Source organism: Anguilla rostrata, chromosome 7 (assembly GCF_018555375.3).
Source record: "Anguilla rostrata isolate EN2019 chromosome 7, ASM1855537v3, whole genome shotgun sequence".
NCBI lineage: Eukaryota > Metazoa > Chordata > Actinopteri > Anguilliformes > Anguillidae > Anguilla > Anguilla rostrata.
This window is the reverse complement of record NC_057939.1, coordinates 43627882-43649176: the sequence shown is the minus strand read 5'-3', so window position 1 is coordinate 43649176 and position 21295 is coordinate 43627882. Positions and strand designations below refer to the sequence as shown.

General features: G+C 45.3%; 1 protein-coding gene across 1 annotated transcript in view; it reads left to right on the top strand.

Moving 5' to 3' along the window:
* LOC135259782 (protein O-mannosyl-transferase TMTC1-like) overlaps nt 1-21295 on the top strand; it is a 29626-nt gene that overhangs the window by 4998 nt on the left and 3333 nt on the right. Inside the window, exons 2-16 of the mRNA XM_064344517.1 lie at nt 1143-1320; nt 1857-1930; nt 2142-2318; nt 7289-7370; nt 8736-8839; nt 10713-10902; nt 13030-13151; nt 17334-17501; nt 17686-17799; nt 18120-18263; nt 18573-18681; nt 18915-19017; nt 19469-19604; nt 20078-20222; nt 20709-20846. Coding sequence (XP_064200587.1) covers nt 1143-1320; nt 1857-1930; nt 2142-2318; nt 7289-7370; nt 8736-8839; nt 10713-10902; nt 13030-13151; nt 17334-17501; nt 17686-17799; nt 18120-18263; nt 18573-18681; nt 18915-19017; nt 19469-19604; nt 20078-20222; nt 20709-20846 — 1984 coding nt within the window. The remainder of the gene's footprint in view (nt 1-1142; nt 1321-1856; nt 1931-2141; nt 2319-7288; nt 7371-8735; nt 8840-10712; nt 10903-13029; nt 13152-17333; nt 17502-17685; nt 17800-18119; nt 18264-18572; nt 18682-18914; nt 19018-19468; nt 19605-20077; nt 20223-20708; nt 20847-21295) is intronic.

The window sequence follows — 21295 nt, the reverse complement described above, 5'->3', positions numbered from 1 at the left end:
TTGATCCTGTTGTAAAACTCTAATGCAGCGGTAACCAACCCTGTTCCCACAGATCTACCTCATGTAGGTTTTTAATCTAACCCTAATGAAGCACACCTCATTCAACAGCTAAAGATATTGTTGAGCTGCTAATTAGTACAGTCAAGTGTGCCAAATTAGGTTTGAAATGAAAATCTACAGGATGGTAGATCTCAGGGAAAAAGGTGGGTTACCAATGCTCTAATGAGTGTTTTAGCCTGCGCAGACATAAGTCGGAGGAAGACACTTCATGATTGACCAGCAGGGGGTGCTGGTGTGCACTGAGACACTAATCATGGCAGCTGAACCCCTCCCTCTCTGGGTGATGTCAGCGATGTCCCAGGATGCCAGATTGGGCTCACACAGACACTGAGTCAGGGGAGGAACCTTCATGTGTGGCTTGTGCAGGCAGACTGTGGGTGTCTAATTGACCAGACGGGGGCACTGGTGAGCGATGAGACACGAACACCCCGCCAACTGAATCGCTCCGTCCCCAGGCAACACTACAGCCAGTTATGCGGGGCTGATAAATTTGTTGCCAAACAGAAAGCGTCCTGTGAAATGAGACAATGTTCTCCTCTCTCTTATTGGCCATCTGGTCATCCTCGCGCGGGTCGTGAATCACCCCGTCTCCATGTGAAGCAGAGCGGAGTGACCGCAGAGTCCATATGCTGGAGCATCGGGGAGCTTTAAATAGCCTGGAACTACTGAGCCTGCATATATCAGTGATTCACAGTCAATTTCAGGGCATTTTTACCGTCCTGTGAAAGGGGAAGTTACAGCCCAATGCGCCTGTGGAACATGGCCTTTAGGACTCTATATTTCAGCCTGAACCACACTAATGAGGTCAGAACATCAGTTTTTGTGACAAATCACGTATAACTGTGATCCTAAATGCAAGGTTATTACACATTCAGTGACTGCAAAGTATAAAACGTCTTTCTTTCTTCCTCTCTTGCTCCCTCTATTTCTCTTATTCTCACTTTTTCCTATTCTTTCTCTCTTTCCTTCCCTCTCTCATCCTATCATTCTTTTGGTCCCCCTCTTTTCTTCTCGCATTCTTTTTTCCATCTGTTTCTCTCTTCCCCTCTCTCTCGCTTTCTTTCTTCCCCTTTCTCTCTCAGGTTGAATATCGCTCTGGCTGGAATGACTGCTCTGCACTTCCATGTTGTGAACGTGTGCCTGCACTGTGCTGTGAGCAGCCTGCTCATGTATGTGTGTGAGAGGTGCGTGTTCGATGACAGTCGGCTGGCCTTCCTCTCCTCCCTGCTGTTTGCGGTGCACCCCATCCACACTGAGGCTGTGAGTACTCCCGTCACATTGCGCTGTGTGTGTGCGCGTGCGTGTGTGTGTGAGTCTGTGTGCATGTGCATGTGGTCTGTATGAACATGTATCTTTGCGCAGTCTGTCAATCAGAGGCCAGTGCCCGCCCCCTGCCCTGGCACATGAAGCAGACATGTACGCATGTGGCTGAGCTCACAGCTCCTGGGGATGGTGAGTGATGACCCCCCCCCCCCCCCAGCACCTCTCACAACGATTTACACCCCCCAGCACAGACTCCCACTTCTGTAAATCCCAGCACTGACAGGCCACTGACCTGTTCACCCCCCTCCCCCGATGTGAAATATTGCCCCCAGGTGAATGACCTATAACAGTTAATTGTCCTATGTGTGTGTTTTTATTGTAAATAGGTCTGTATTTTTTGTTTAACAGGTGTGTGTTCTGTTGAACAGATATGTTTTGTGCTAAACTGGTGTGTTTTGTTAAACAGGTGTACATTCTTACTGAAAGTAGGTCTGTATCTTTTGTTAAACGGGTGTGTGTTTTGTGTTTAACAGGTATCAGGGATTGTCGGCAGGGCAGATGTCTTGGCCTGTATGTTGTTCCTCCTGGCATTTCTCTCCTATATTAGGTAAGATTTGTGCATGTGTGCATTTGTGCTTGGGCATGTGTGTGTGTGAGAGAGTATGCATGTGTATGTGTGTTTGCGAGAATGTGTGTGTCTGTGAGTATGTGTGTGTGTGTGTGTGTATGTATGCATACACAAGCGTATGTGTGCGTGTGAGAGACGTGTGCGTGCGCATGTGTATGCATGTCTGACTTAGCTCTTCTCTGTGTTACAGGAGTGTTGGGGAGGGTTACTCGGGGGAAAGTGCGCCCCCTACAGTCTCGTCCTGGTCTCTGCTGCTCAGCCTGCTGTTGGGGACCTGTGCAATGCTGGTGAAGGAAACCGGGATCACCGTGTTTGGAGTGTGTGTTCTGTACGATGGCCTGGTACTGAGCCACAAACCCCTCACATTGTAAGTGTGTGTGTGTGTGTGTGTGTGTATGTGCATATGTATGTGTAAGTATTGTGTGCATGCTGTACGACAGCATCCTTAATTTGTTGGGGGGGATTTACAGCTATCTCTGATTGGCGGAGCGGGTATACAGCTGTCTGCGATTGGTTGAGTGTTTCAGCCAGTGGGCAGGGGGTGAGTACTGAGTGATTGTTTACCTTTGTCATACCTGCAGTGGATTTGGGAGAAGCTAAAGTCAGCAGTATATCTGATTTGAAGGTGAACTCGGACACCTTCTTTTTATACAGTCTATGGTGTATACTCATTGCAGTTTATCTGAAATATTCAGATTCAGGGGCGCAGATTCAGATTCTGTGGTTGTGGTATCCACGGAAAACACGGTAGTGACAACGTTTGCCACAGCAAAAATAGAAAATAACAATGGCTGCGGTAAAGGAGCAAAAACGTAGATAGAAGATGATGATTTTGAAGTTGTGTTTGTATATTTAGCACTACAAAAAAGAAAAAGAAGAAAGAGAAGATGGTATGCTCGTTCATGATGGAATTGGATGATGGGCATGCAGCCAACTATGTGCCATTTTTCAAAAGGGGGGTGGGGTCGAGCGCAGGCCCATCTTAATGTGCTGGATCATGAGACTGTAGGGTTTACAGTAGGGATGGGGGAGCAGTTATACGGTTGCACAGCGAATAAGGCAGCCTGCGTTTAATTCCTAGCCAAAGGGGAATAGTAACATATCCACTGATTCTGTGCCTGTCTCTGTGGCATTAATCATTCCAGTCACATACCACATTCTGTATCATGCTGGGATTAAAGGACTTTCATTTTGCAGAAGTCTAAACGTGTTAAATATACTCATTAAAAACTCTAACTCAGGCTTCAGAGAACGGCATACTGACGTGATAGATATCTACAGTATGTGCCTAGTCAAGTTTAAGGTGTTTTTCTCTGTTGGCTTTGTGGGGTGTGGCAGCTGTAATTGTAAGAGTTTGATGGGATGTGTTTGTTGGTTTGCATAGTGTTGTGCACCACGTCCTTGGGGTTGTGTGAGGGAGAGAGCTCCCCCTGCAGTCTGGAGGTCATAGGACAGGCCCTGTTGTTGTTTTGTGGTAGGCCCCCCCCCTCCACCTCGCTCTCCCTCCCTCCTTTACTGTAACCTAACTGAGTGTAATTGACAGAGAGGAAAAGCTTATGAATGATGGAAATAATGATTTAATCAGCCAGCGTAAGGGCCGGTGGTATCTTTGAACCTGCATAAATATTCTATGCCTCTCCTTATCATCCCAGAATCCTCTGCTCCCTGTGGCTGTGCAGGAGTCCGGCTCTGTTTTTGCAAGCTTGTATCATTACACTCGCTTTAAATGTTAATGACCTGGTGTACTCATATTCTCTTAAAACCGCACTGGACGATTAAACTATAATACTGGGCAGAGGCTTAAGTCTGGTTTGTGTTTCTCTAACCCATTATGCGTATGTATTTATTATACAGTAACTTTTTATTAATACATTATTAACACCTAATTAGTTTTGCGAGCTTTTGCATTCCCATATGGGTTCCTGCAGCACAGGGATGAGATCTTTATGAGCAGGACCTGTGGAGGAAACCGGCGGAAATGGGATGTAAGATCAGTAAATCCCTGTCAGCAGTGCTCTTTCAGCGCTGGTTTGGCGGCTGAGCCTCTGACGTTACTGTCCGTTTCTGCGGGGGGGGGGGTGGGAGTGCGGGGTACAGTTCCACCTCCTCTCTGTTCTGCTGTCGGGGGGGGGGGGGGTGTCAGTCATGATGACCAGTGACCTGAGGGGTAAATCCCAGCCCACCACTCTGAAATGCTGTGTGTGGGGGGGGGGTTGTTTGAAGTGATATTGAGGGATCCTGGGTTAAATGTGTGTGTGTGTGTGTGTGTGTGTGTGTTGGATGATAAATGAAGGTGCGGGACACAATGCTCCTGGCCTCAACTTACCATTATTTATAATTTATTACACTGCATACCTGCCTGCCTAACCTCCTTATTTAACAGTTATTACGCATCCTGAATTTTCTCCTTAAGTATCAATTATTACACATACCTGATTAACCTCCTTTTTCATGAGTTATTACACATCATGAGTTATCTCCTTATTCATGAGTTATTATATATCCAGGCTTTCTTCCTTGTGCACCAGTTATTACACATGCCTGACCAACTCTTTATTCATCAGTTATTACACAGCCTGTCTTTCCTTCCATCCTGTTATTTTATGTCCTGACTGAACATGGTTGTGAACTAGAAAGCAACTCAGCCATGTGAAATGTCTTTTGGAAGCTACACTGTTTGGGTGGCTGTGGATGAGTTGATTTCTGATGGAAGATGATTGTATTGTGAGAAAGGCTGTAATTACCTGCTTATTGATGTTGCTGTTAATGTGCTGAGTGCCAAGCCGGTGCTTAATCTCACAATGCCTGTAATGGCACAAAATCATTTACAGCATCCTTCCACTCTCTTCTCATCCATTTTTCTCTCTCTCTTCCCCCCACCTCTCTCTCTCTTCCCTCCACCTCTCTCTCTCTTTCTCTCTCTCTGCTCCCCCCTCTGAGTTTTTGCATTCATCTTTCCATCCTCCTACAGCTCTGCTTTGTAAGGTGTGATCCGATTGACCCTTGTTTGTGTGTGTACGGGTGTATACAGTATATGTAGATGTGTGTACACGAGTGTATGTGTCCGTGTCTGTGTATGTGTGTGCGTGTGAAAGAAATAGCCAATCAGCCATAGATTTACCTGAGTATTCTGATTACCTGTTTGTTAACTCAGCCTGAACAGGAAAACACACAGTCCAGCCTGGTAATGACCTGGTCTGATGGTTCTGCTTGGGGGAGGGGCCAGGTATCTGAGTCAGTCATGTGACCCCAGAGCCATCTCCCCATACACTGTACGATATGCATTATACTTTATACATTATGCCATGAATTCTGTACATTTTCCCAATACACTGTACATTGTACAGTATACACTTTTTACACTACATGCATGCATGAAATGTGAAACACCGTAAATGTTTTTTGCCGTGTGATCATTGTGGAAAAATGGGCATTTCAGGCTTATCAAAATTCTGTGCAGGCCTGTATCCACAGTGTCAGCATAAATCCCACAGTAATGTCTGCCAGTAATATCTGCTCTTACTGTAGGATCATATTTGCACGCATACATATACATCCATGATACACACAATGTTTTATAAATAGTGCAAGAGAATCTTTGGCCCATTTAAAAATGATTCTGGGCCCCAGGAAGGGGATGTTATGTATTATTCATGTAACGTTATATATACACAATACCTTATACAGTAATCTGTGTATTGTGCAGAATTGTATGCATGTCCGGGCTGTTTCTATAATAATCCCTGACTTTTATAAAATGCTGAAAGATTGTTTTTTTATACAGTACTCCCAGATGAGTACTGTGTAAAAGGATGTGTGTGAATTCACCCGCTCTCTGGGTTCATTTTAAATTCATATTTTAAACTGCGGATGTCGTGGACAGGGGAATAAACAACGCCTGGCATCCCCTTGGAAACTCACATTGTGCCACCCTCAGTTCTGCATTGTGATTGGTTAGTAAAAGCATCTCTTGATTTTAAATGGCTGGAGAGGCTCTATATAAAGCTGTGAAAGAGTTCTCCCCGCGCAGATCCTCTAACACCTCCACAGGATATAAATATTTGCACTAATGTGAACAGCGTGCGTAAAACAAGCGGAAGAGATCGTTATGCCCGTGTGCCGCGGGGCGCTGCTCTGCGCTGCTCTGCGCTGCTCTGTGCTGGCAGTCGTAAAAAACCAGCTGCTGCTGCATTCCTGAAGCACTGCTTTGAAACCAGCCCCTTTTTGCTTGCTGAAGTGCTGGACCTGGAGCTGATTTCAGAGCTGATTGTGTTGAGATCTCCTGATATGAGCCACCCCTCCTAATATGAGCCACACCTCCTAATATAAGCCCCGCCTCCTAATATGAGCCACACCTCCTAATATAAGCCCCGCCTCCTAATATGAGCCACACCTCTTAATATGAGCCCAGCCTCCTGATGAGCCCTGTCTCCTGATATGAGCCACACCCCCTCTAATATGAGCAACACCCCCTAATATGAGCCTCGCCTCCTGATTTGAGCCCAGCCTCCTGATAGGAGCTCCACCTACTGATATGAGCCCCGCCTCCTGAATTGAGCCCAGCCTCCTGATATGAGCCCTGCCTCTTATTTACTTGCAACACTGGTGCAGTTGGAAAACACACCTGCAGACATGTTCTTTTTCTTTTGGTAGAGCTGAGTTCACACAGACACGAGACCAGCAATATGACACGACTGACGAGATTGAGATTGAGAGTGACTCTTTAGCCCACTCTGTAGAGACTGAGTGACTCTGTTTGTGTGCCCATGTCTGAGCATGAGTGAGTGTGCATTAGTGTGCGAGTGTGTATGTGGAGTCTGTATGTGTGTGAGTGTGTATCTGCATGTCTGTCTGTATGTAAGTGTGTGTCTGTGTTTGTGTGTGTGTGTGTGTTTGTATGTAATGTGTGTGTGTGTGTGTGTGTGTGAATATGTGTGTGCAGTGTGTGCACTGTGGGTGTGTCTATGTGCTGTGTGTGAGAGACTATTATTGTTCTCCTGTGATTCAAATGACTGTGTACGTCTGGAACATCTGTCCTGTCAGCAGCCTGAATGAATGAATGAACACCCCTGCTGGTGTGTGTGGTTCTGCTGCAGGGATTACTCTCCTCCCCTGCTCTGTGCTTCTACGCCTCGATGTCTGAGCACAGTGCCGAGATGCCGTTTAGTCCTGAACACGGAATATGTGTTACAACATCATTCCTCTCCACACGCCGCAGGGTGTATGTTACCGATGTGTTATCTTAGATGCAGGATCAAAAAAATCAAAAAGGTTAATATGTATTTGAATGAATAATCTCTCTCATCCTTTCCTCTCCACTTCTCCCCTGTGTTACAGGTTGCTGATGGGTGGCAGGGCGAGAGACCTCCCAAAACTCTTTGGTCCATTTGCCAGGCGCAGCTGTGTGGTCTCTCTCTATGTGAGTACGCTAAAGCTGTGTGGTCTCTCTCTATGTGAGTACGCTAAAGCTGTGTGGTGTTTCTCTATCTGAGTATGCTAAAGCTATGTGGTATCTCCATGTAACTACACTCAAGAGCTGACCCACCTCACATTAATACTGTAAATCCCATATTTATTTCTCATCGGTTTAACAGCCTTACATCTAGTGCTGCATCTAACACTGTGTCCTCAAATTCAGCTGCTGCCTATGCACTAAATCCTCATGCACATGCCCCTCTTGCACCTATCATGGCTCTTAGTGTTATGTTGTATGTTTATGTACTGAGCGCTGTTGTTGGCTGTAATTCTGATCACTTGGCATTGTCTCTGCTCTTTGCCTAAATTATTACGTGTATACCTTTGTAATCTGAGCCGGCTGTGGTGTTTTGTTGGCCCTAAATGAGAATGTCGCTGGGGCCCCCAAGTGCTCCAACATAAATCACTAAATCACATTTAAAAAACTTGAATTGTGTGCCCCAAGGATGGTTGTGGCCTTCAATGCCTGAATAGAGTGTTAATGCGAGCAGCTAGCTCTGTTTGTAAGTCACTCTGGATAACAGTGTTTTCTAAATGCCGAAATGCTCATTTCAAAACCTCAGTCAAACCTCCCACTCCCAAGACCAGCCAGGGCTACATTTGGAACTGGAGAGTGTCTATGTGCTGGCTATTGCCCTGTGCTGTGTGCTGCTGTGTGCTTTTCTACAACACCTTAGAGACCGACTCTCCACAGTGTGTAAACCTGTCATCCAGTTAATCGCACCGACGCGGTATGACTGCATCCGTGGGAGGAGCCAAACGCCTCGCTAACCTCTGGAATCACCCAGGAGGCCCATGATCATTTGCTGTAACACAAATAAAAATGTCAGACTGTGTTGTGAAAGGTTATTTAAATACCCCCTGAAGCATTAGGGGATGCCATATTTACACCGCATGCTCATGAGATTGTATTGTGCGTGTGTGTGTGTGCGTGTGTGTGTGTTTGTAGTTTCTCTGTGTGTATATGTGTGTGTGTGTATACAGTGTGAAGGACATTACTGTATATGTATTTTATTTGGATGTTTGTGACATGAAAGGCATACCTAGCTTAAGCACTGTTTTCATGTGCAGGTATGTGCTGGTATGTGTTGGGCTGTTGTAATCAGATTAGCGTGTTTATCTTCTTGGCAGTGGTCAGATCTCCTGTGGCTGGAGTGGCACTCTGATAAAGGGAATCTTTCCCCTCCAAAAATGTCTCTGCTTTTAATCCCAACTGATCACATTCTGGAAGTCTCTAGTGTTTGAGTATGTTTGCTCTCCGTGATGAAGTGAACTGTAGTGAACCTGCAGTGTTTTTTCTCCCCTGCAGGTGGCAGTCATCATGTCCTTCCGTATCTGGGTGATGGGCGGCTCCATGCCCCTTTTCTCTGAGCAAGACAATCCAGCCTCCTTCTGCCCTCACCTTCTCACCAGGTAACCCTGAGACAGCAGTCACTGCTCACCACTAACAAGGCTCAAGTCCTTCAGCTAGTGCTGCTAGCACTGCTAATGTTGCTAACACTGATAATGTTCCACTAATGCTGGTAATGGAATTCATTCTAATTGCTATGTGAACACTGGTAATGCTATTAGTGGTGCTAATGCCACAAACACCGTTGATGCTGCTAACATACTAGGACTGCTAATGGCTCTAGTGTACAACTTGGCTAATGTCACTAACTGCGCTATTGCTTCTAAAGATAATGCTGTACAATCGTGTAGAACTTCCAGGACTACAGGGACCAGGAAATAGGGAACTTTGCATCTCAAAATCCCACAGCCACTCAAGGTAGAAGCCATCGCCATGAAGGGAAGTGCCGCAGTGCTATAGAACACTGATAGTGCACTGATATACAGAGTGCTTGTGTGGTCCGATCCTAGATTACTGCCATGTTACTCTTGAGCTATAGAGTTTGTTATTCGTAGCCCATAAACTGCTGTCGTAAACCTTGTGCAGGTAAGAACTAATAATTAAATGAATCATGTAGTGATGATATTTCAGTATCATAACTCGCTAAGGTCTTTAATAGGCTTACTGTACTGTGGATTCACTGCTACACCCCGGCTGTCAGTTAGGCACTTAATACCATGTGTTGGCCAATGATATTTCTGTATAAATCATTGAAGTGTCTGTCACGTATTTATGATATCCCTCTGCAAATCAATACTTAATCCTGCCCTGCGTTTGGCGTGCTTATGGACTCACAGCCCATCCTGTGTCAGACATTCTGTGGTATCTGTGGAGAATCAAAGCGACTTCTGTCTGTGTGCTGTGTGTATCTGAAATGCATGTCTGTATCAGGGCGTCCAAATTCTGGTGCTGGAGAGCTGCACAGTTCTGCTTCATATCTTTGGTACTCGTTGGTATTTGATTCATTTATTTAAAAGTAAAAAAAAAATGTAGTCAATTTTTTTTAAAGCTTATTTGATGAACTGTAGCAATTAAGTTTATGCTTTTTTTGGTTGTACGTGCATGCTGTTTTGTACTGATAGATAAGTCAAAACATTTATTCCGATTCTGAATGCTTTAAGGCTTTACAACAAGCACCCATATGTGATGAGAAGGTTATGTTGGTGGTAGCAGAGTTGATATTGATGTTGTTTTTAATTACTGAATTACGGATGAACTTATTTCCCTGAGGACTGGAGGAAGTATGTATCAGTGTTTGAAGAGTTTGAAGAGGAAATTTTCAGCGCGGAGTTGTGTGCCCCCTCCCCCCCCCCTCCTTCTCACAGTTTTGGGCTTTGGTTAACACCAGTGGATCTGTGGTGTTAATAGCCTAACAAGAACGTGTCAAATTTCCAATGCAATCAAAAGTGAGACAAATGCCCAGTGCTTCTGTTAGGCCAGCTTTGATTTTCTCACTCCTTAATGTTGTGCCTAAACTCTGAGGAATCCTCTTCATTCTCACATTCAGCAGGATGAAGTCTTGAATTTTAATGACATGAGTTAAATTTTACTACATTTTAGTCCTGAATTCATTGGAATGAAATGGAATTGACCCCTGCCTTGCTAATTAAAATGGTACAGTCCCTCCCCTAATTGTTGTTAAATGGTACAGTTCTTCCACTGATTGTTGTAAAATGGCACAGTCCCTTCCCCATTTGTATTAAACTGCTACATTCCTTCTCCTGATTGTGGCAAATGGTACAGTCCCTCCCCCGATTGTGTTAATAGTGTGCGGTCCCTCCTCCGATTGTATTAAAATGATACAGTCCCTCCCCTGATTGCATTAAAATGGTACAGTCCCTCCCTCTGATTGATTTGATTGGTTGATTGATTGATGCTCCCTGTGCTCTCCCCCAGGTTCCTCACCTACTTGTATCTGTTGGCCTTTAACGCTGGCCTGCTGCTGGCCCCCATCACGCTGTGCTATGACTGGCAGGTGGGCAGCATCCCACTGGTGGAGTCCCTGTGGGATGTGCGCAACATCGCCACCCTGCTGCTGGGGGTGGTAATGATCTGCTTGTGCCTATACTGCCTGACAAATCTGCAGGTGAATGAGTTCTTCTGACTGTACATTACATTACATTCACTGATTTTGGAGATCAGCTTGCAATGAGGGAGTCAGTGCATATATTATAGTTATAGTGTCAGACCTGGTGAACCACATTGCCTGACCAGTGAATGTAGGTGCAACGGCAAAGAATTAATGTACGTTAACTTATGCAACCAAGAACCACAGTACAAAACATAGATTCATATATCTATGTATTCCTATATCTGAGCTAACATCCATGTAAAATCATAAAGCATGCAATACAACTCCTAAAGCGATTAGATAAACGTATTAATGGTTCTGCTGTAACCGTGTTCCAAGTTCTGTGTTCTGGGTTTTGCTGTAGCTGTGTTCCAGGGTCTGTGTTCTGGGTTCTGCTGTAGCTATGTTGCAGGTTCTGTGTTCTCTGAGTTCTGCTATGGCTGTGTGTGATGGTTGATTTAACCTGCCTGGAAGCCTGTGGTAGTAACGAACAGTCAAACCAGCCGCTAATGAGACGGAGGTGTGAATTCACTCCTACAGGAGTGTGATCATATATTGACTGACTGAATAATTTATGGCACACTGACCCATTACACCATGGGGAGTATAAACTGAAACCATGAAGACAATGCAGAATATGAACATGTTTTTCTTGTGCTCTGCATGGTTCAGGAATGAGACTGACATTACTAGCAATTATAGATATTAAATATAGGTTCATATTTCATGTTTACTTAATTGTTCAGAAGCCTTAATTTTATAACCCAGTTATATAGTTATATTAATAATATTTTTTCGCTTTCCATTGTCTTTCAGTCAGCAAGCTTTGTAGGGCTTTGCATGTTAGCTACAGCGAATCAGGACTACAGAACTGTGTGTGTGAGTGTGTGTGTGTGCGCGCGCGTGCTTTCATGCGTATGTGCATACGTGTGTGTGTGTGTTTCACTTTGAGCTGCTGCTGATCTCATTAAAATATTATCAAACACTTAATTTAGAAAGGAGTGATTTGTTGGGTTGGCAGCTGTAACCCTTGACCCCAGTGAAATTATTATTTTCCCATTTACTTTCTAGGCCTGTATTAAAGAATAAGAGATATTGCAGTACACTTTACCTTGTTTAAAATTGACAGTGTACGGAGTGTGCTCAGAAAATTTATATTTTATGGACTGCATATGTAAGGTATGCGTACAGCGAATGTACAATTGGTGTACGGTGTGTGTACAGTGTGCGTACTTCGTGTATAGCATGTTTACAGTATGTGCGGAGAGAGTATACAGTATACAATGATATGCACCCTTGAAGGGTTCACCAGCAAACAGAGGTCAGTTGTAATAAACAAGGTTACAAACTGGAATAATCATTTGAATTGCTGTTTGGAGTGCATCTCTACCCGACGGAGCTTTCCGCCAAATAGATGTGACCTTTGGTTTCTATGTTTGGACACAGCCTTCGAGAGGAGCACAGCTCCACTAGCAGTGCTCTGAAAACCAAAGGACAGCGATGACCTTTAACGTCATCATCATTTCCCAAATGACAGGCCTCACTCTGTCTTGGCATTTATTTAGTGAAGAGCCCCTGTCTGGTGTCATGGGGGTTTGCCCCCCCCCCCCCCAAACTCAGATTAAGTGGGGTGCTCCAACCAACAGGAGTGATGAGAAGCGATTGAGTTCATTTTTTTCACACCTTGGCATGCCATATGCTGCAGTTATTGAGCCAGGGAATGAAGCGGCAGATAGATTCATTTAGGGAATTAAGCTGTGAATGCTATAAATACATATGGTAAGACAATGTGACTAATTAAAAAAGAAATGGCCCAGATATTGACTTCATGTAATATTAATTAATTATGTTTTTCCTGCTAAAGTCTTAGTGACATGAACTTTGCCAGCTTAGTCGTTAAGCTCATTAATTGTGGCTTTTCAGAGTAATTAAGAATTTGGTGAATGTGGAAGGTGCGATTGTGCATCTGTGTGTGTGGGAGAGTGTGTGTGTGTGTATTTGTGTGCGTGTGTGCATGTGCGTGTGTCTGTGAGAGAGCGTGTGTATGTGTGCTTGTGCGTGTTTGTGTGAGTGTGTATGTGTGTGTGTGTGTGTGTGCGTGTGTGTGTGTATATCAATGATGTTCTCTCTCCTCTCTCCCAGGGCTCACAGAAGCGGGAGGTGTTGGTTGGGCTGCTGTTCCTGGTGTTTCCCTTCATCCCAGCCAGCAACCTGTTCTTCCGCGTGGGCTTTGTGGTGGCTGAGCGAATCCTGTACATGCCCAGGTTAGTGTGTGTGTGTGTGTGTGTTTGTATGCGCGTGTGTGTGTGCGTGTGTGTGTGTGTGCTTGCGTGTGCATATATCCTCGGCACACCCAGGTGACTGTGTTTGGGCCATACCTGCTGTATCAGGGTGTTATTGTATTCCACTCACCTGTTGTTTAGCAGGTTTGCTTCTCGCTGGTTGTGATTGACAAGCTCAGCTGTATAAGCAGTGAAATATGTCTGTCACTGTGGAAAAATGATTATTCATGAGTTTGAGATCAGAGCTCTGTGCTTTGGAGGAGAAGAGGTTTGAATCAGACTTTGTTATGCTGATGCAACTTTGTTAGCCTGAGGTGCATTAACTTACAGTTCTAGAGCTCATGTTCTCTTTAAATGCCTGTTTCCCTCCTTTAAACACAACTGGATTTTCTTCCCAGTTTGAGGCAATGAGATTACTCTACATGCATATTCATAACCCCATCCCCCAATGCACATACACACATGCACACACACACACACACACACACACGCTCGCTCACATACACGCTTGCTCACACACATACTCGCTCAGACACTCAAATGTCCTCTCACACACGTGCACATGTACTCACTCACACACGTTCACTCACACAGACGCTCACACACACGTGGACACATGCACATGCACACACAAGCACACACACACACATGCATGCACATCTGAAAGGCATTATCCCTGGTGAGCCTCTGGTTTATGCAGCATGTTAACCAGTGCTTTTCAGTGATTTTTTCCTCTCTTTCTCAAGCCCTCTTTCATTCTGTTTAATTAGTTTTCCTCCCTCTCTCTCTCATTTTCTAAAAATTAAATTTCTGTTCAGGTCTCTCTCTGCCTCTCTCTCTCTCTCTCTACGTATTAATGACCTGCAGTGTAAATGACAGGCCGAGTCGCAAAAGAATTTGTTTCCTTATTATTTGCAGGTGAGAAACGCGGGTTGGGCAGCCTCATTAAAGATAAACACATACAAAACACGCCAAGAATAAATCCCACAGTGCAGTGCCCTGTGGAACCTCAGTCATTGTGCCAGTGGGAAGCCATTTACTGATGCACTCCATTGCCCCTCTGTGAATTATGCTTTTTTTCTGCCCTTTACCCATAATGCACATCATGAATGCATGCCTATTAGCCTTTAGAAATGGGATTTAGAGAAAGCTTGCGTTGCGTTAAGTTGTCCTTTGTAATGTGTCACGGACCGATGACCATCTCTGCTTTCTGGAATGAGCCCTCTGTGCATGTGTCAGAAACAGAGAGGACGCTGGGAGACACTGAAGGTGATGCGGTCACAATAATATACTGTTTACTTTATCACCTGCTGAGTGGTGTTAGAAGAGCAGTCAGCTGGGAAATTGGAGGGAGGTATTTGAAGGTCCTGAGAGAGAGAGAGTGAGAGAGAGAGAAAGAGGGAGGGTGAGGTAAGACTGACGAATGCAAAACCCTATTGAGAATTAATTTCGCTCTGTAGCTCCCAGTATCGTATTCAAACATAAGAATACATAATGAGGAGAACAGGCTATTCAGCCCTTCTAGACTGTTACTAAGTGAACGGCCAGACAGACAATAACTTCAGTGAAGACGGAGGTACTTCCTGTTATTCCGCGGAAGACAGAGATTAGAGCATCTCCTGTCCACACATCGCTGAGAAGCATCTCATGCTCTGTGTGACACTGTTCTGATCGATAGCTCATAGCTCACAAGTTCAGCATTTATGGACCATTCCGGAGTTTCACCTCCAGGCCACGCGTAGAGGCTCAAGGGTGACACTTGCCCTGTGCCATCTGGCAGCCGACCTCTCCAAAGCCAAAACATCAGAACTGAAGCCCAGCCTGCTGACACAGACCCAGCGTGCTCAGTGCTCTGTGTCTCTGGGAAGGCAGGGCAGTATTTTCAGAGCATGTTGTTTTTTTTACATTGCCTGCTGGAACTCTCCGGACATGTCACTGTGACCTCATTCCAGTGGAAGCAGACAGTTGCCCCCGGCAATATGACCACATGAACCCCCGGGCCACTCTATATGCCACTGCTCAGAACAGTTGCAGGGTGATGATCTCTTTCTGTTCTCTCTATCTCCCCATTGCTCTCTCCTTATCTCTATCACTACATAAGTCTCCTCTTTAGCTCTTTCTTGCTTTTTCCCTCTCTCTCAATTTAGTGGTGCTTTATTGGCTGGACAACCGAGGTAATATTGTCAAAGGATATATTATTTCTTTCCCTTTCCCCCCTCTCTCCATTCCCCCCACCCCTCTCTGTCTCTGTGGGTCATTACGGTGTATAGCACATAATACTGTAAACAGCAGGGCAGTTGCAGACTCGTTCTGTTCACCTTCTCAGCAGTCAGACATTAAAGCTTTAAAGCTTTAACCGACAATGTTCTGTGCGAGTCTGTTCTTATCACGTTCATTAGCCTCATCCTTTTTTCGTTTTTTTTCCCCCTCCTCTCCTCTGAATGCTGAGGGATCTGCATGGCAAGCTGCAGGGTTTCCTCGAGTTTGTGTGAGGGCAGGTTTTCAGCCGAGCGACCTTCTGCTTTTCTCTTTAACTCGAGAAACTTAGTTTGCTTCTGCGCCGCGTTTACGCGTTCGGCATATCTGGACATTTTTGAACTCGCGGAGCTCGATGAGCGTATCTTCTTTTTACTGACTCCAGCGCTTTTTTTTTGTTGTTGCATTTTTGCTGTTAAAACAGTTTTTCCGACTGAAGTGTGTAAAAACCTCAAAGGGATGCAGAACGTAAGGAGATTTGGGAAGGGACTCATAGGATGACGCAGGCCTTTAATCCTGCGTTTTACTTATCTTATTCTCCATTGTTGTTTTTAATGACTTAACTTATTATGTATTTTTCCCACGTTGTTAGAGTTTATTGCAGTTGGCGTTGCCTTACCTTCTCCCCCAGTTAGCTTGCCTTGCTGTTAGAACACCTGACCTCATCTGGCTTTTTCCCCGTATGATACAAAAACATACATAATGCATCATAACTATATCTGCTTAAATCCTATAGCCAGCTTATAACAACTGGTTTATGACGGGTGTGTGAAATATGATGCTTTGTCACCGGTGTCATAAAAATGCTCAAAATCATGTTTCATAACGTCACCTTATGTCTATTGTAATAAGCTGGTCATAAGATTCCTCTACGCTAAGGAGGTGTATATCCATTATGTAGAGGTCATAAAAGCTCCACTAATGTGTCACAAACCCTATATTAATGTGTTCTTGTATGTATACCACTTGTTATTACACATTAATACACATTAATACCCTATGGAGACATTACATGTTACATTAGCACAATAGCAATGTTACATTATGCAACAGTACATTAGTGTACATTAGCAAGATATTACATTACATTGCGTGGTACATAAGGGCATATTTAGTGACCTTTTCATAGATGGGTCCTGCTGTAGTACCATGCCCCAGGAATGGGGGCTGAACTGATATAATCAGATAGCTCATTAATTCAGATAATTTAGGACTGCTACATCATCACTCTGCCCTCCAGTAATATGGCGGAGTGAACATCTGATACTCTACTTGAACAAACCCTACTACTCTACATGAGTGAATTCTTGAAAAAATATTGTGGTTGTACCTGAGAAAATCCGTCTGCACCTATCAGAGCATGTTATTTGCCTGCTGAATGAGCAGGTAACAGGTGAGATCGGGGGGAAATTGAATTGCTGTCAGGCATCTGTGCTTGTTTGATGTTTATTTCAGTGTTTCTGGGTTAACAGACAGACTGCACACGCTACAGGAAGAGTAACGATGGCAACCAAATGAAGTGGTCTAATGACAGATTCATGATCAGCAGCAAAGCTGAATGATGTGACGTCGTTTGCATTTGTAGTGAACGTGGTGTGTTGACCCTTAAGGTCCAGTCACCATTAGGAGGCCATTCTGCGCATGATTAGTCTTTACTGCGAGGGAGGTGGTAAACAGGGGTTCTGAGCCATGGGTTCTGATTGGCCGTGAGAGCTGACAATGGAGTAGCTCACTGAGTGCTGGTAGCCAGGCCTGTTAGCAACAGTGCTAACGTGCAGTTTGGGAAATAAATCTGCAGCTTTTCAACTGACTGCCTCTTCCATTTTTTTCTCACTCTGTCTAAGTCTCTCTCTGTTTCTCTCTCTGCCTCTCTCTCTCTCTCTCTCTCTCTCTCTCTCTCTCTCTCAGTATGGGGTACTGTATCCTGGTGGTGCAGGGGATGAACAGGCTGTGTTCGTTGATTGGTCGGTGGGGCTCCACGGCCCTCACTGTCTCCATGCTGCTGCTCCTGCTGCTCTTCTCCTGGAAGACAGTCCAGCAGAATGAGGTGTGGCTCTCCCGTGAGGCACTGTTCAGGTGAGGGCGAGCGTGTGTGCAAGCAAGTTTGCATTAATTGATTAATTGTGTGTGTGTGTGTGTGTGTGTGAATGTGTATGTGAGTGCAAGTGACTGTGTATGCGAATGTGTGTGTGCATGTAGCCTTACCTCTCATGAATATCTCTCTCTGTCTCTCTCTCCGTCTCTCTCTCTCTCTCTGTAGATCTGGCATCCAGACCCTGCCTCACAATGCCAAGGTTCACTACAACTATGCCAACTTCCTGAAAGACCAGGGCCGCAATGCCGAAGCCATCCACCACTACAAGACCGCACTGCGGTGAGGGCTCAATATGGCCAATGCTGCCCCTCCATACAGTCACCAATGTTCACTTACACTTACGCTCACTGTAAATGTCCACAGACATATTCACATGCAACTACAACATACATATTCAGCCCAGAACCTCAGATTCAGCACAAAATCTCATATTGTGCACAGAAATGCTAATTTATGGAAAACGTGAATGCTAATTTTCTGTCCCTCAGGACATGTACTGACCCCTGTCCTCCCAACTGTGCGGTTCTCTCTGGAAGTTTGCATCTCTCCTCTATCTCTATCTCTCTCCCTCTCCCCCCGTCTCTCTCTCTCTCCTACAGGCTGTACCCACAGCATGCTAGTGCCATGAATAATCTGGGCACTCTAACGCACCACGCAGAGGAGGCAGAGGAGCACTACAGGAGGGCTCTGGAGACTAACCCCCAGCACAACAGAGCCCTGTTCAATCTGGGCAACCTGCTAAAGTAAGTAACCACACACGCGCATACACATGCATGCGCACACACATGCCCGCACGCACACACACACACGCGCACACACACACGGCCTGACAGATCAGTAGATAAAAGGACATCAGTGAAAAGAGACAGAGTGTCTGATCTCAGGAACAGCCTGACTCTAGTCCCCTCTTAGAGGACTGTGTATCCCTGGAGATGAGTGAACATTTTAAATCACAGCATACTTACTTTCTCACCTTCAAAAAGCAGCAATGTGTGCTTGTGTGCACGTGTATTTATGGAGCTTCTCTAAAGCCCTGCCCTGTGGTATTTTAGGTCTCAGGGGAAGGAGGAAGAGGCGGAGCGACTGCTGAGAGACTCCATTCTTTTTGGCCGACACTTTGCTGATGCGTACTCCAGCCTGGCTTCCCTTTTTGCTGAGCAGGTAAGGCCCCACCTCGATAATAGCAACCTCAAGGGCCTTTATTAATGGGGGGTTCTTTACTCAGGCTCTGAGTGCTGATCTAGGGCCAGGTTTCCTTTGTCCACAACATAATATTATGCATTATGGCCTCGTGGTCATGGCTGATCCTAGATCAGTGCAGTATTCATAAAGCGCAATAGTGCTTTCGAATTCAGTTTGCGAATATTTGCCCCAGTTATTTCTGTATCCTACAGAAGCGGTTTGCTGAAGCCAATGACATCTACCTGCAGGGTATTGAGAACTGCCCAGACAGTTCCGATCTGCACAATAATTATGGAGTGTTTCTGGTGGACACAGGTGAGTGAGTCCAATATCCCCGTCACACGCACAGGGAGTCACTGATATTAACACAAGCTGTGCATAGACAGTGTGCATGTGCATTCTGATACACTAACGCTGAGTGTGCGTGTGCATGCAGATGCACTGATGGTATGTGTGTGTGTGTGTGTAAATGGTAAATGGACTGCATTTATATAGTGCTATTATCCAAAGCGCTTTACAATTCATGCCTCTCACACACTCACACACACCAACGGTGAAAGGCTACCATGCATGGTACCAGTCAGCTCGTTGGGAGCAATTAGGGGTTAGGTGTCTTGCTCAGGGACACTTCGACACACCCAGGGCGGGGGATCGAACCTCTGACTGCCAGACAACCGCTCTTACCTCCTGAGCTATGTCGCCCCTCGTGTGTGTGTGTAGGTGCTAATTGTTGGTGTGACTCTGGGCTCCTGCTCTGTCCACCCAGGTGACAGTGAGAGGGCGGCTGTGCACTACCAGAATGCCGTGCGTCTCAAACCCACACACTACGTTGCCATGGTGAATCTGGGTCGCCTGCTGCGCTCCTCCACTGAGAACAAGGAGGCGGAGTCCTGGTACAAGAGGTGACCAGGACCGTGACATCACACCATCTCAGCGTGTGTTTGTGTGTGCATGTGTGAGTGAGAGAGTGTGTGCATGTGTACTCAACTGGTACCTGCTTAACCCATTTTATTTGCTTTGATGGATCCCTTATAGAATTTCTGTTACATTCCATTCTACCACTACTTTACAGCAGGCTGGTCAGTGGAGAATGGGTTCCCCCTCTATAGCTGGGTTGCCTCCTGACATCTGGGGGTTTGAGCCTGGTGTTTGCTCTGTTTGCTCTTTTTGCTCTTTTTCTTGCCTTGCTACTCTGTGAAGTGTCTTTGTGACAGTTCTCTGTAAAAAAATAAATAAAAAAAAACACTATACAAATAAAATTTAATTGAATTGAATGTGTAAGGAGTAAATGAGGGTGTGTGTGGGCATGAGTGTGTTATATATAAAGAAGTGGCCTAATGTGACCTCTGACCCCTGTCCCTGGTTGTGCCTCCAGGGCGCTGCAGGTGGTGCGGAAGGTGGAGATCCTGACCCCGCTGGGGGCGCTGTATTACAACACGGGCCGCTACGAGGAGGCCCTGCAGGTGTACCGCGAGGCAGCTGCCCTGCAGCCTGACAGCGCCAACATCTGGCTGGCCCTGGTAGTGCAGAATATATCCCTGAGCACATCCCAGTATCCACAACCCGGAGCACAGAACCAGGAACTCAGAGTATAGAATTTAGAGACTAGAACGCAGGACACAGAACACAGAACTCTGTAGTCAGCCTAGAACTCTTTAACCAAATCTACCTCATACTGTCAAACATCTATTTCTCATATTGTTCTTTGCCATTGTTCAGAAAAACGTGCCAGAATTCCATCGGACTGGAATATAACAATGATGTAATTTACAGTATGACTGCAGTTGGATCCCTCTGGTTTACTGTGGTTCTGTGCTCCTCTGTGTGAATGCGTTTGATCTGGTTTCCTTTGGTTCTTTTCTTCTCTGTGTGAACGCGTTTGATCTGGTTTCCTTTGGTTCTTTTCTTCTCTGTGTGAATGCGTTTGATCTGGTTTACTGTGGTCCTGTGCTCCTCTGTGTGAATGCGTTCGATCTGGATTACAGTGTTTCTGTTTTCACACACAGGCCCAAGTCCTCGCCATGGCAGGTCGAACCAAAGAAGCGGAGAAAATGACGTTCGGGATCCTGTCGAAAAACGCAGGCTGCATTGAGTGCCACCGCCTCCTGTCTGCCATTTACAGCAAAAGAGGGAATCATAATGAGGTATGCAAATGAGGGAGTCACAACGAGGTATGCAAATTAGGGTGTCGTAATGAGGGATTTGGAAAGAGAAATGCGAATAATGGAAGCATAACAAGGTGTGGAAATCATAAAGTGAACTAGTTAAGCTAACAAGGGAATCCTGAGGTATAGAACAGCTCACAGTGTGTGTGTGTGTGTGTGTGCATGCGTGCCTCTGCGCATGTGCGTGTGTATTTGTATGTGTGTGTGTGTGTGCATGTGTGTGTGTGTATGTGCTTGTGTATGTGTGTGTGTGTCTGTGTGTATGGTGTGTGTGTGCGCATGTTTATGTGTGTATGTGTATGTGTGTGTGTGTGTGTGTATGTGTGTATGGTGTGTGTGTGTGCATGTCTATGTGTGTATGTGTATGTGTGTGTGTGTGTGTATTTGTATGTGTGTATGTGTGTGTATGTGTATGTGTGTGTGTGTGT